At 46.9% G+C, this 13928-nt stretch overlaps 1 protein-coding gene across 1 annotated transcript in view; it reads left to right on the plus strand.

The window, feature by feature from the left end:
- Positions 1–13161, plus strand: part of B4GALT1 (beta-1,4-galactosyltransferase 1) — a 57626-nt gene extending 44465 nt beyond the window's left edge. The window contains exons 3-6 of the mRNA XM_030817586.1: positions 3056–3243; positions 7690–7812; positions 9924–10028; positions 10228–13161. Coding sequence (XP_030673446.1) covers positions 3056–3243; positions 7690–7812; positions 9924–10028; positions 10228–10360 — 549 coding nt within the window. The 3' untranslated portion in view covers positions 10361–13161. The remainder of the gene's footprint in view (positions 1–3055; positions 3244–7689; positions 7813–9923; positions 10029–10227) is intronic.
- Positions 13162–13928: the final 767 nt, after the last annotated feature.

Consider the following 13928-nt stretch of genomic DNA (forward strand, 5'->3'; position numbering starts at 1 on the left):
CTCTGCCCCAGTTGTTGGGGAGTGTACCAAGAGAAGGGAGCATTGTCCTGGGCTGGGCAGCCCTGGGGGTCTAGTGCACAGATGTAGAAAGGCTCTGTTGGTATACCTCCCTTTGCTTGTTGGAAAGTGCTCCATGGGGCTGAATTGTGTTTGACAGTGTAAGTCTGGGTTGGGGTGAGGGTGATTACAAGATTGTCAAGATGATTAAATGAAATGCCATTTGAAACACTTATCCATGCCTTGTGTACGGTATCCCCACCAGTGAATATTCACACTATATTATAATCCAACGACATCATAATTTTCATATGCCATTTTTAAACTTTGAACTTTTTTTTTGTTTTTGAGACAGTGTCTCACTCTGTTGCCCAGGCTGGAGTGCAGTGGCGCAATTTCGGCTCACTGCAACCTCCACCTCCCGGCTTCAAGTGATTCTCCTGCCTCAGCCTCCTGAGTAGCTGGGATTCCAGGCACCCGCCACCACGCCCAGCTAATTTTTGTATTTTTAGTAGAGACGGGGTTTCGCCATGTTGGCCAGGCTGGTCTCAAACTCCTGACCTGAGGTGATCCACCACCTTGGTCTTCCAAAGTGCTGGGATTACATACGTGAGCCACTGTGCCTGGCAATTTTATTTTATTTTATTTTATTTTTAGTAGAGATGGTGTTTCACCATGCTGGCCAGGCTGGTCTCGAACTCCTGACCTCAAGTGATCTGCCCGCCTCGGCCTCCCTAAGTGCTGGGATTACAGGCATGAGCCACCACGCCCAGCCTAAACTTTGAATTTCTTTGAACCCATGACTTACACAGAATTAGCTGAACGAAGAATTCCAAATCAACTCAGCCTGTGGGACAGCCAAAAAACACAGTGTGCCTTTGGGCTCCTTCACTCACCACGCGGGGTTAGAAAACTTTGTCAGGGGCTTTAAAAAAGGAGCTCTTGTGTGTAAAATGTTTCCTTGATTCTCTTCCTGGTGCCTCTCTTTCTCTAAGTGGTTTGCTTCCCCGAGTTCCCCACCTGAGGCTGGGCGGCTGTGGCACATCTGTGCATTCTGTACCCACACAGGCAGTCTTTTGGAGTGCCAGTTTCCAGGTCTTGGTTTTATTTTGTTTGTTGTTGTTGTTGTTGTTGTTGTTGTTTTTGAGATGGGGGTCTCACTCTGCTGCCCAGGCTGGAGTGCAGTGGTGCCGTCATGGCTCCCTGCAACCTCAACCTCCCTGGGATCAGGTGAGCCTCCTACCTCAGCCTCTAGAGTACTAGGGACTACGGGTGTGCACCAGCATGCCTGGCTAATTTTTGTAATTTTTTGTAGAGGCAGAGTCTCACCATGTTGCTCAGGCTGGTCTCGAGCTCCTAGACTCAAGTGATCTGCCCACCTTGGCCTCCCAAGTGTTAGGATTACAGGTGTGAGCCACCACGCCCAGCCCAGGTCATCTTTTGAGGGCATGGAGAGAAGACTTTGAGCATCCCACTTTTGAGATTGTGTACCAGTCCCAAGCCCCTATGACACACTTTTTCCCCAAAGTAGAGGGCTCTGACTGTGTTGATCCCAAGAGAGATGGGAAAGAGCATTGAATGAGGATTCCAAAGTATTGGGCCTTAGTTCGTTTCCTCATGTTGGTGTTGTGAGGATTCCGGTTAGGATGACAGCGTGTGTGCAGGCAGCTTTGTGAACTGCTGAGAGTGAGGTGTGGTAATGTCAGTGCTAGGTCTGTCCTTACTAACCTGGGGCCATGGGAATTGATAAGACCAGATTCCCAACTCTACCCCACAATGTGATCCCTGTGGTGACCCCTCACAGGGTTCTTTGGTTGAGCTTCCCAGAAGGGATTACCATCTGCCATTGTATGTTGAACCCCATTCATTCATTCATTCATTCAGCCAACCAGCAACTATTTATTGAGCTCTTATTGTGTGAGAAGCAGTATTCAAGGAACTGGGTAAATAAAAAAACAAAACATTCTAACCTTCATTGAGCTTACATTCTTACTGAAAGAAAACAAATAAAACATACATGAAATCCCAGCACTTTGGGAGGCTGAGGCAGGCAGATCACTTGTGATCAGGAATTTGAAACCAGCCTGGCCAACGTGAAACCCCATCTCTACTGAAAATTAAAAAAAAAAAAAAAAAAAAAAGCCAGGCATGGTGGCACGTGCCTGTAATCCCAGCTACTCGGGAGGCTAAGGCAGGAGAATTGCTTGAATCCTGGAGGTGGAGGTTGCAGTGAGCCAAGATCATACCATTATATTCCAGCCTCAGTGACAAAGCAAGACTCCATCTCAAAAATAAAAAATAAAAATAAAAATATGCAGTCCCTTTGCACCAGCACAGTTGGTGCCTGGGGACCTCGTGGTTGGCACCCTGAAGCAGGTGTCCTTCTTCTGTCCTGTGCACCTTGCTTCTATCCTGGTGTGTATGGCATGGCCTCCTACCCTCCATGGTGAGCACTGTGAGGGCAGAGGTTGAGTTGGGTTTGCTGTATTTCTCAGGTACCTAGGTTTGTGCTTGACAGGTAGATGGAAGGCACACAATGTGGTCATCAAACCTCAGTCAACCATATAAGGAAGGTAGAAGTGAAAAGTCCCATAGGTACCCAACTAATGTCACCAGTTTCCTGGATACCTTTCCTGGAGTTTATTTATAGTGTGTATAAATAAATGATGTATGTGTTTAAATGCCTTTTTCACCTTTCCTTTTAGAGCTGCCTCTTTTTAACAGTTCCACTCCATTGTATGGATGTACTATGATTTATTGAACGAGTTCCCTACTGATTCTGTTTTTTGCAGTCTTTTGTTATGATGAACATTCCACAGTGACAATGCTGTTCATAGTCATTCACACACATGCAAGTCCTTCTGCAGAATATATTCCTAGAGGGGAGTTGCTGACTCAGAGGTTTTGGTACTCTGTGTTGATTGTAGAGTGAGGGCAGAAAAGTGAGGCCCAAGAGTTTCCTAGTGACCATATATAGTGGACAAGTCACCAGTCCCTGTGAGTGTTTGGCCCAAAGGCTTTAAGGCATTTGATATCACTGTTTTTGTTTCTGCACCAGGCGGGAGACACTATGTTCAATCGTGCTAAGCTCCTCAATGTTGGCTTTCAAGAAGCCTTGAAGGACTATGACTACACCTGCTTTGTGTTTAGTGATGTGGACCTCATTCCAATGAATGACCATAATGCGTACAGGTGTTTTTCACAGCCACGGCACATTTCCGTTGCAATGGATAAGTTTGGATTCAGGTAAGAGATACTCAGTTGGAGTCTGTGGTAAACATGTTTCTCTCTCACGTGTTGACTAGGAAATGCAGTCCTGGCAGCCCAGGAGTGCCTCTTTAAGCTCTGGAGCAGAATGCCTCCTCTAAGAAATGGGTGCTTTGTATTAGTTGAGATGGAAAGAAGAGACCAGAAATGCCTGTAGTCTTTGCACATCCAGACAAGAACAAATTTTCTGTCTCTCTTTTTTTTTTTGAGACAGGGTCTGGCTCTGTCACCCCAGGCTGGAATGCAGTGGCATGATCTTGGCTCACTGCAACCTCTGCCTCCCGGGTTCAAGCCATCCTGTCACCTCAGCCTCCCGAGTAGCTGGGACTACAAACACTTGCCACCATGCCCAGCTAATTTTTGTATATTTTGTAGAGATGGGGTTTTGCTATATTGCCCAGTCTGGTCTCGAACTCCTGAGCTCAAGCAATCCATCTGCCTTGGCCTCTCGAAGTGCTGGATTATAGGCATGTGGCACCATGCCTGGCCTAAGAACAGTTTTTAGCATTTGGGAGGGACTCTCATCTTTAAGCTCCAAATGATACTGTATTTTCTTGCTTTTTTCTTTCTCTTGCCCCACAAGTTTTGGAAAGTAAATTGGAATAGTTTTTCCCCACTGAATTATTTAGCTTGTATACCTCAGCAGATGTTCCTTGGCCTGTTTTGTTTTGTTTTTGAGACAGGGTCTTGCTCTGTCACCCAGGCTGGAGTGCAGTGACACAATCATGGCTCACTGCAGCCTTGACTGCCTGGGCTCAATCCATCCTGCAGCCTCAGCCTCCTGAGTAGTTGGGACTACAGGCATGAGCCAGCATGTCCCGCTAATTTTTTATTTTTAGTGGAGATGAGGTCTGGCTATGTTGCCCAAGCTGGGCTTGAACTCTTGGACTCAAGTGATCCTCCCACCTCAGCCTTCCAAAGCGTTGGGATTACAGGTGTGAACCACTGCTCCCGCCCTTGGCCCTATAAGAAGGAACGTGATTCTGTTTTCCAGCAGGGCACAAACTTCTGCTTAAATACAAAGCCCAAATTTTTCCACCAAAATGCCCCTAGTGAAGAGGCCAGCCCAGATGCCCGACTAGGGTATTATCCAAAGCATATTGTCATTGGTGGAAAATGGCCTTATAGTCCATTGTTTTGTCTTAAAAATAAATATATAAATAAACTTGTATACTGTTTCCTAATTCCGTGTTTATATTAACATAAAAGTGTTTTAAATTACCTGTCAGTGGCCAGGCGCAGTGGCTCACACCTGTAATCCCAGCACTTTGGGAGGCTGAGGCAGGCAGATCACCTGAGGTCAGGAGTTCAAGACCAGCCTGGCCAGCATGGTGAAACCCTGTCTCTACTAAAAATACAAAAAATTAGCCGGGCGTGGTGGCGGGCGCCTGTAGTCCCAGCTACTTGGAGAGGCTGAGGCAGGAGAATGGCGTGAACCCGGGAGGCGGAGCTTGCAGTGAGCCGAGATTGCGCCACTGCACTCCAGCCTGGGTGACAGAGCGAGACTCCATCTCAAAAAAAAAAAAAAAATTAGCCAGGTGTGGTGGCAGGTGCCTGTAATCCCAGCTACTTGGGAAGCTGAGGCAGGAGAATTGCTTGAACCCGGGAGGCAGAGGTTGCAGTGAGTTGAGATCGTGCCATTGAACTCCAACCTGGGCAACGGAGCAAGACTCTGTCTCAGAGAAAAAAAAAAATAAAACCTATCAGTTGAATAACAAAACCCTTTCCTTCCTTGCTTTAAGTGAATTTGAAGATCCAGGAGCTGTGCTGCAGGTACCCTCTATGTTGGGTACCCCTGGTTTACGCTGACTAGTACACTGTGGTTGGCTCATGTAGACAGCAGACCCTTTATTTTAGATACAACTTTTTTTCTTTTTTTTTTTTTTTGAGACAGAGTCTTGCTTGTCACCCAGGCTGGAGTGCAGTGGCGTGATCATGGCTCACTATAGCCTTAAACTCCCTGGCTCAAGTGATCCTCTCACTTCAGCTTTCCTAGTAGCTGGGACCACAGGTGTGGGCCAGCACCCCTGGCTGATTAAAAAAAAAAATTATTTTTAGAGATGTCTCACTATGTTACCCAGGCTGGTCTTGCACTCCTGGGGGCTCAAGCAATCCTCCTGCTTTGACCTCCCAAAGTGCTGGGATGACAGGCATGAACTACTGCACCTGCTGAGATGCAACAGCTTTCTGTCAGACTCATTTTATTCTCATCATTTCTTCCTGTCCTCCTTTGCTGGGAGCATGAGAGCTGTGATGGGAATATAGGAATGTATGAAGTCCTTCTCCCAGATCAAAGATCCTAACTTCTTGTCTTAAAGGGAGGAAAATTTGAATGTAACCTTACTTTTAGACTCTTCAGAAATCCTTCTATACCCTTCCATCCCCGCTTTCACCCTTCCTCCCTCTCCGTATGTGTATCTTCTTCTCTTGAAACACACAGGTTTATACCCTGACCCCTCTTGATTCCTCCCTTGAAGCACAGTGGTGAACAAGGAAGGGGCCCTTGATGCCCTAATTCTTTGCCACAGCACCGTGTTTGTTTCACAAGGAGCCTGGCAGGTTTGGGCTTGGGGCAGATAAGGAAGAGAAAGCAGCAGAGACAGCAAAACCAAATCATGTCAGCTTGGCATGTACTTCCCCCTGAAATAGCTAAGAATCCATTTCTGTAAAAGCACTGATTATCAAAAAATCTCATTGGCCTGGCCACCTTTGGTTCAAACTCTCACATTAATAATGTGGACAGTAGTATGAGGTGTGCCAAAGGTGGATGACTCGGCACCTAAGTGATGACACCTCATTACGAATAGGTTCATTAAAGCAGACCCCCTGGGGACCTTTGCCTGAGGATCCTTGCAGTCAGAATTCCTGAATATATTTGAAAATAATAATTGCATCTTTATTTTCATATGTTATATATGGTTTGGCTGACTTCCCCCTCAAAGTCTGAGTTAGAGTTTTCCTTAATTTATGTGATGGGTTTGGTCTTTTTGGATTCCAGAAAGAGCTGGGTGTGGTTTGGAGCTGCACTCAGAGTCACACAAAACCACAGCCTTTAGAGAACCCACAGGAAGGCTTTGGGGCATGTCCTGATTCTTGACATTTCTCATCAGTGCTGACTTTGTATCCCTTAGGAGTTCACAATTCATAACCACTGAAATATTAAAATACAAAAAGTTTTGGAAGGATGAGAGCCCAGATGCTCTACTACTTGAAAATATGTTAAAACATAAGTTCATCATTATACATTTTGCTAAATCAGGATAAAGTCTGAAGTTTCAAAGAAGTTTTATTTTAGCAAACTTCCAGAAACTCTGCCTCAACTGTTAGGGTCACTGTTCTAGTCAGTATGCCTTTGGAAGCATGAAAGCTAGATTGGTCGATAGGATGGGTGTGGAAGGGGGGTCATGACTGGGTGGGTACAGAGAGGCTCTAAAACAATCTCAGATTCCAGGAGCTCCTGGATAAGGACTTCATGTGCAGGAACAGAGCACAGAGGAAGCAGATTCCTGAGCCACTCAAGAAGAACTGGGCTTAGTCCTTCTCTTGTCACTGACTGGCTTTCTACATAACCACAGAAACAGCGCTGTGTTGTGGAAAGAGGAAGATCATACTTTTTGGTATCTGTGTCTAAGGTCATCTGAGCCCTGATACAAAAGCAAAACAGACAAAACCCTCGTAACTGCTCCCTCCCACCCCACCCACCATCAAAAAAGCTCTAGAGAGGCTGGACATGGTGGCTCTTGCCTGTGATCCCAGCACTTTGGGAGGCTAAGGTGGGTGGATCACCTGAGGTCAGGAGTTCGAGACCAGCCTGACCAATATGGTGAAACCCCATCTGTACTAAAAATACAAAAATTAGCCAGGCGTGGTGGTGCACACCTGTAGTCCCAGCTAGTTGGGAGGCTGAGACAGGAGAATTGCTTGAAAACCTGGGAGGCGGAAGTTGCAGTGAGCCGAGATCACGCCATTGTACTCCAGCCTGGGCTACAGAGCGAGACTCCCTTTCAAAAAAAAAAAAAAAAAGACCCGGCTTGGTGTCTCACAACTGTAATCTCAGCACTTTGGGAGGCCGAGGCAGGTGGATCACAAGGTTAAGAGATCAAGACCATCCTGACCAACATGGTGAAACTCTGTCTCTACTAAAAATTAGCTGGGCGTGGTGGCAGGCACCTGTAGTCCCAGCTCCTCAGGAGGCTGAGGCAGGAGAATCGCTTGAACCCGGGAGGTGGAAGTTGCAGTGAGCCTAGATCGTGCCCCTGCACTCCAGCCTGGCAACAGAGCAAGACTCCGTCTCAAAAAAAAATAAAATAAAAACTCTAGAGAAGCAAAAAGAATAAAAGTGTTTATGTTCTCAGCAAGCTTTATTTTGGGGATGTCAGAACTTAACTAACCACTGCTCCTTCTGTGTGTATGTTTTTCCTCCAGCCTACCTTATGTTCAGTATTTTGGAGGTGTCTCTGCTCTAAGTAAACAACAGTTTCTAACCATCAATGGATTTCCTAATAATTATTGGGGCTGGGGAGGAGAAGATGATGACATTTTTAACAGGTAATGGTCATAACTTAGATATCTTTCTCCTCTGTCAACTTCACTTCCAGTTTTTTAACCAATGCTTGGCTGTTCCCCAAGGACTGACCCTCAGATGGGATGCACCCCTAGTCAGCCCACATTCTTAGGTGTGGCTTCCTACAGGTCCTGTAGGTGCTAAAAGGGATCTGTAGGAAAATGAGTTTCTGAGATTTTTGTATCGGCCTGGAAAAATGTCAAATGGGAACCAAGTGACGGGGCAAGTTTACTTTGACTTGCCGCATGCTGTTTTGTACTCAAGGAGTAAACCAATGTGCTTTGTAAAAATCCCTCATTTCATTATGGTCCCTTTCACTGTGAAACAAGTTTTCTTGAGCAGAATCCTAACTGTCTTCACAGAAGCTTTGTGTTACATTTTTATTTTGGAGTATTTTTCACATATACAAAAGAGATACTGTAGTATAATAAACCTTTGAGGACCTATCCAGCCCCAGCAACCATAATGGCATGGTCAGTTCTGTCCCATCCACATCCTGGGGCTCTTTTTAAGCTGGTAAATCTTTATGATGTGGCTTGTCATTTACAGTGGTAAAAAACATCTATCAGTAGCATTTGAAAGAACATTCTGCTCAGTCCTCTGGCCGTAGAGGCTTCAACCCCACCAGCCACCGATGAGCACCTTCTCCCTCCAGGAGCCAGTCTGAACACATTACTGAGTTTAATATCGGAATACAACCTGGTGCAGCCTTTCTGAATTGCAGTACCAGTTAACAGAAGGTGTGTGTCAGAGCAACACCCAAGTCATTCAAGTTACCATTGTGTGCAAATTTAACAGAGACCCGAGTCTTCAATATAAGCCTTGAAGAAAACTCCAGTTTTAGTATGTAGATGGGGTATCAAGTGTATGCATATTGAACATCTGCTGCATGCAGAGCACTGTGCCAGGCAGGCCCAGGACACTGGAAACCTGGACATAGGGTCCAGACAGAAGCAAGCCTGCTTCCATAGAGGCACTCCTGGGCAGACACTCCGGGCCGATACGACAGTGTGCAGGGCTGACAGGACACCACAGGTCTGAATGGTCAGAACAGCTGCGGAGGGAGGGAGCATCCGCAGGCATCTAGTCCCATGCTAAGGCGGGGGCACTAGAGGGATGGGTGGTGTGTGGAGCAACTTTCTTGAAAGATAAAGGACCTAACACTTACTATGCACCACTTGCCGTGTGCCAGGCAAGGCCAGGAATGTTTAAGTGGTCTGGGATCAGCCAGTTCTGCCTCTTAACTAACTTTGCTCTGTCCTGCTCTCCAGGCTTTCATTTTGGTCCTCATTCTTTTTCCTTGGACCAACACAGAATCCTCCACCCTGTTCTGGCTGCCTCTAGTCTTGTTCTCAGCCCTCCATTTGTTTTTTTCTGCCTTTTCCCACATGTTCTGAAGCCCTCCATTCTTATACTACTTTCCAGAGAGTATAAAAGCTAAAAGCATTTTGGAAATACTGTATATTAGGCCCCTTTCAGATACTGGCAACCGTTTGTGGGATGCTCTGAGAAGGCCTCTGTGACTTAGCCTTGCCATTTTCAGCCCATCACCTGCCACGTCCTATCCCAGACCCTTGTCACCAGTCCCCAGGAGCTTATGTTGCTCCCTGAGGGCACTAGGCTTGCTCTCACTTCCATGCCTTTGCCTGTGCCATCCTGGCTGCCCAAAATGCTCTGGCAGATACCTGTTCATCCTCAACTAGGCTCTGCCTAGGCTTGCTCCAGCAGAGGTTACAAACTCTGTGCTTCTTCCTCTGTGTCTCCAACCTCATCTTCCTCTTCTCACCTCCATCCTGCCCCTGAAGGCCCTACGTTTGAAGCATTCACACTGTATATTCTGTGGGGCAGACGCCCCCAGTGTCTGGCACATGATAGTCAGCACCACAAACTGCAGAACCAGTTGTAAAAGGACATGGAGTAGGAATGTGAGTTTTAACCAGGGTCATGCTGGGCTGAGTTCTGCCATGATGCTGGGTTGTGGGCTGAGTGAGAACAGCAAGGATGATGGTGGATGGAGCAACAGTCTTGCAGCCGGGGCTCTCAGGCCAAGTGTATGGCAGCTCTGTGATAATGAGTTTCCCTTTACTCTTTGCAGATTAGTTTTCAGAGGCATGTCTATATCTCGCCCAAATGCTGTGGTCGGGAGGTGTCGCATGATCCGCCACTCAAGAGACAAGAAAAATGAACCCAATCCTCAGAGGTGCATTGTTTGTTTATTCATACTCCTTCCCCCTTTAGGATGAGGTAGGCTGCAGGTCCGAGGCTCTGCAGAGGGCTCTGGGCCTAGAGGGAAATTGAGATGGTCAGGTTACAGTGGAGAGGGAGGAGGAAGTACGTGTAATGATTTCTTGTTAAGATTTTTGTTTTAAGACAATCTCCTTGTGCTCTTTTCCTTGTAGGTTTGACCGAATTGCGCACACAAAGGAGACAATGCTCTCTGATGGTTTGAACTCACTCACCTACCAGGTGCTGGACGTACAGAGATACCCATTGTATACCCAAATCACAGTGGACATCGGGACACCGAGCTAGCGTTTTGGTACATGGATAAGAGACCTGAAATTAGCCAGGGACCTCTGCTGTGTGTCTCTGCCAATCTGCTGGGCTGGTCCCTCTCATTTTTACCAGTCTGAGTGACAGGTCCGCTTCGCTCATCATTCAGATGGCTTTCCAGATGACCAGGACGAGTGGGATATCTTGCCCCCAACTTGGCTCGGCATGTGACTTCTTAGCTCTGCAAGGTGTTTATGCCTTTGCGGGTTTCTTGATGTGTTCGCAGTGTCACCCCAGGGTCAGAACTGTACACATCCAAAAATTTGGTGGCCATGGAACACATTCCTGGTGGTAGAATTACTAAATTGTTGTGAAATAGGTTAGAATTTTTCTTTAAATTATGGTTTTCTTATTCGTGAAAATTTGGAGAGTGCTGCTAAAATTGGATTGGTGTGATCTTTTTGGTAGTTGTAATTTAACAGAAAAACACAAAATTTCAACCATTCTTAATGTTACGTCCTCCCCCCACCCCCTTCTTTCAGTGGTATGCAACCACTACAGTCACTGTGCATATGTCTTTTCTTAGCAAAAGCATTTTAAAACTTGAGCCCTGGACCTTTTGTCCTACTAATGTGTGGATTCCAGGGCAACTCTAGCATCAGAGCAAAAGCCTTGGGTGTTCTCACATTCAGTGGCCTATCTCCAGATTGTCTGATTTCTGAATGTAAGGTTGTTGGTTTTTTTTTTTTAAATAGTAGTTTGTAGTTTTTTAAAGAACAGATCGAGTTCTAATTATGATCTAGCTTGATTTTATGTTGATCCAAATTTGCATAGCTGTTTAATGTTAAGTCATGACAATTTATTTTTCTTGGCATGCTGTGTAAACTTGAATTTCCTATGTATTTTTATTGTGGTGTTTTAAATATGGGGAGGGGTATTGAGCATTTTTTAGGGAAAAAAATAAATACATGCTGTAGTGGCCACAAATAGGCCTATGATTTAGCTGGCAGGCCAGGTTTTCTCAAGAGCAAAATCACCCTCTGGCCCCTTGGCAGGTAAGGCCTCCCAGTCAGCATTATCCTGCCAGACCTCAGGGAGGATACCTGGGAGACAGAAGCCTCTGCACCTACTGTGTAGAACTCCCCACTTCCCCAACCCTCCCCAGGTGGGCAGGGCGGAGGGAGCCTCAGCCTCCTTAGACCGACCCCTCAGGCCCCTAGGCTAGGGGATTGTAAATAACAGCAGTCAGGTTGTTCACCAGCCCTTTGCACCTCCCCAGGCAGAGGGAGCCTCTGTTCTGGTGCGGGCCGCCTCCCTCAGAGGGTCTGCTAGCCATACTCCCTGGCCCACCCTATGTTACCAGTTCTCCTTCTTCCTCCTTCCTCTTTTCCCCTGCCTTTCTCATTCCTTCCTTCCTCTCCCTTTTTGTTCCTTTGCCTCTTGCCTGTCCCCTAAAACTTGACTGTGGCACTCAGGGTCAAACAGACTATCCATTCCCCAGCATGAATGTGCCTTTTAATTAGTGATCTAGAAAGAAGTTCAGCCGAACCCACACCCCGACACCCTCCCAAGAACTTCGGTGCCTAAAGCCTCCTGTTCCACCTCAGGTTTTCACAGGTGCTCCCACCCCAGTTGAGGCTCCCACCCACAGGGCTGTCTGTCACAAACCCACCTCTGTTGGGAGCTATTGAGCCGCCTGGAATGAGATGGCACAAGGCACTTCCTACCACTGAGCGCTTTTGGCAGGTCCAGCCTGGGCTCAGGTTCCGGGACTCAGCTGCCTAATCCCAGGGTTTAGCCTTGTGCTCGTGGCGGGCCCCAAACCACTGCCCTCCTGGGTACCAGCCCTCAGTGTGGAGGCTGAGCTGGTGCCTGGTGCCTGGCCCCAGTCTTAGCTGTGCCTTTACTGCTTTGCACATCTCAGATGCTAACTTGGTTCTTTTTCCAGAAGCCTTTGTATTGGTTAAAAATTATTTTCCATTGCAGAAGCAGCTGGACTATGCAAAAAGTATTTCTCTGTCAGTTCCCCACTCTATACCAAGGATATTATTAAAACTAGAAATGACTGCATTGAGAGGGAGTTTTGGGAAATAAAAAGAATGAAGGCCTCTCTTTCTGTCCGCAGATCCTGACTTTTCCAAAGTGCCTTTAAAGAAATCAGACAAATGCCCTGAGTGGTAACTTCTGTGTTATTTTACTCTTAAAACCAAACTCTACCTTTTCTTTTTTTGTTGTTACCTTCTCATTCATGTCAAGTATATGGTTCATTCTTAGAACCAAGGGAAATACTGCTCCCCCCATTTGCTGACGTAGTGCTCTCATGGGCTCACCTGGGCCCAAGGCACAGCCAGGGCACAGTTAGGCTTGGATATTTGCCTGGTCCGTGAGATGCCGCGGGTCCTGTTTCCTTACTGGGGATTCCAGGGCTGGGGGTTCAGGGAGCATTTCCTTCTTCTGAGAGTTATGACCATGAAGTTGTCATGTGCCACGCCCTTCTCTGTTTCTGTGTATCCTATTGCTGGTGACCCTGTGTGAACTGGCCTTTGGGAAAGATCGGAGAGGGCAGAGGTGGCACAGGAGGGTAGAGGAGATGCTGTGCTGGCCTTCAGCCCAGACAGGGTCTCCGCTGACTGCCAGGGGCGGGGGCTGTGCATAGCCAGGATGACAGCTGTCATGTCCCAGAAACCGTTGTGCTGTGTATTTTGATTTCCTGTGTATGCAAGTGTGTGTATTTACCATTGTGTAGGGGGCTGTGTCTGACCTTGGTGTTCAAAACAGAACTGTATTTTTGCCTTTAAAATTCAATAATATAACGTGAATAAATGACCCTATCTTTGTAACTGCAGGTGGTTTCTGTTTGCCAGGTGTAAGGAGTGTCATGGCTGTGGGATGGGGTGGGGACAGGGTCATTCCCTGGTCTGTGACCCACACAAATACACATGCCTCACTGGAATCAGACATTTCCCCATCTGAACTTCATTCTCTTATCTGTAAAATGGGAATAATAACACACAGGGACTTTTTTGAGGCTTAAAAGTAACGATATATCTAAAACAATGGCTAATGCCTCACAAGTACTCACTACATAGTAGCTAGTGCCATTTCAAAGTAGAATTTTTTCCCCTAGCAGTTCTCGGGCCACATCCTGCTATTTTCAACAGATACCAGGATCGTTCAGATGTAGATCTCAGGGCCATTTGCACCAGGTGCTCACAGTGTAACTTGAAGGGAATTATCCAAAATGAGGTTTCTTGTCAGTCTCAGGAAATGTAACCATAAGCTCTAAAGGGTCTTAGTTGTTACCCAGGTGCCTCCTCCTTGGTGGCCCTGGGTCAGGCTGGTTGGATTGAATTGGCACTCCTGAAGAAGGGCTGCAGGAAACCAGTGAGCAGGAGAGCCACCCCTGGCAGGGAGCTGCAGGTCCTGCCAGGACAAAGCTGTGAATGTGGGGCATCAGCTAGGAAACAGGAGCAGAAAGGGCAGCCTCTTGTAGCCACTCCAGGGCCATCTGGCTGTCTCCATCTATCCATGTCATTGCTGGCGGGATCCCTGGTGATCTCAGGCCTGTGCAAAGGTGGCCTGGGGTTCAGATCTGGCCTTCAAACAG

This window comes from Nomascus leucogenys, chromosome 8 (genome assembly GCF_006542625.1).
Source record: "Nomascus leucogenys isolate Asia chromosome 8, Asia_NLE_v1, whole genome shotgun sequence".
Taxonomy (NCBI): Eukaryota; Metazoa; Chordata; class Mammalia; order Primates; family Hylobatidae; genus Nomascus; species Nomascus leucogenys.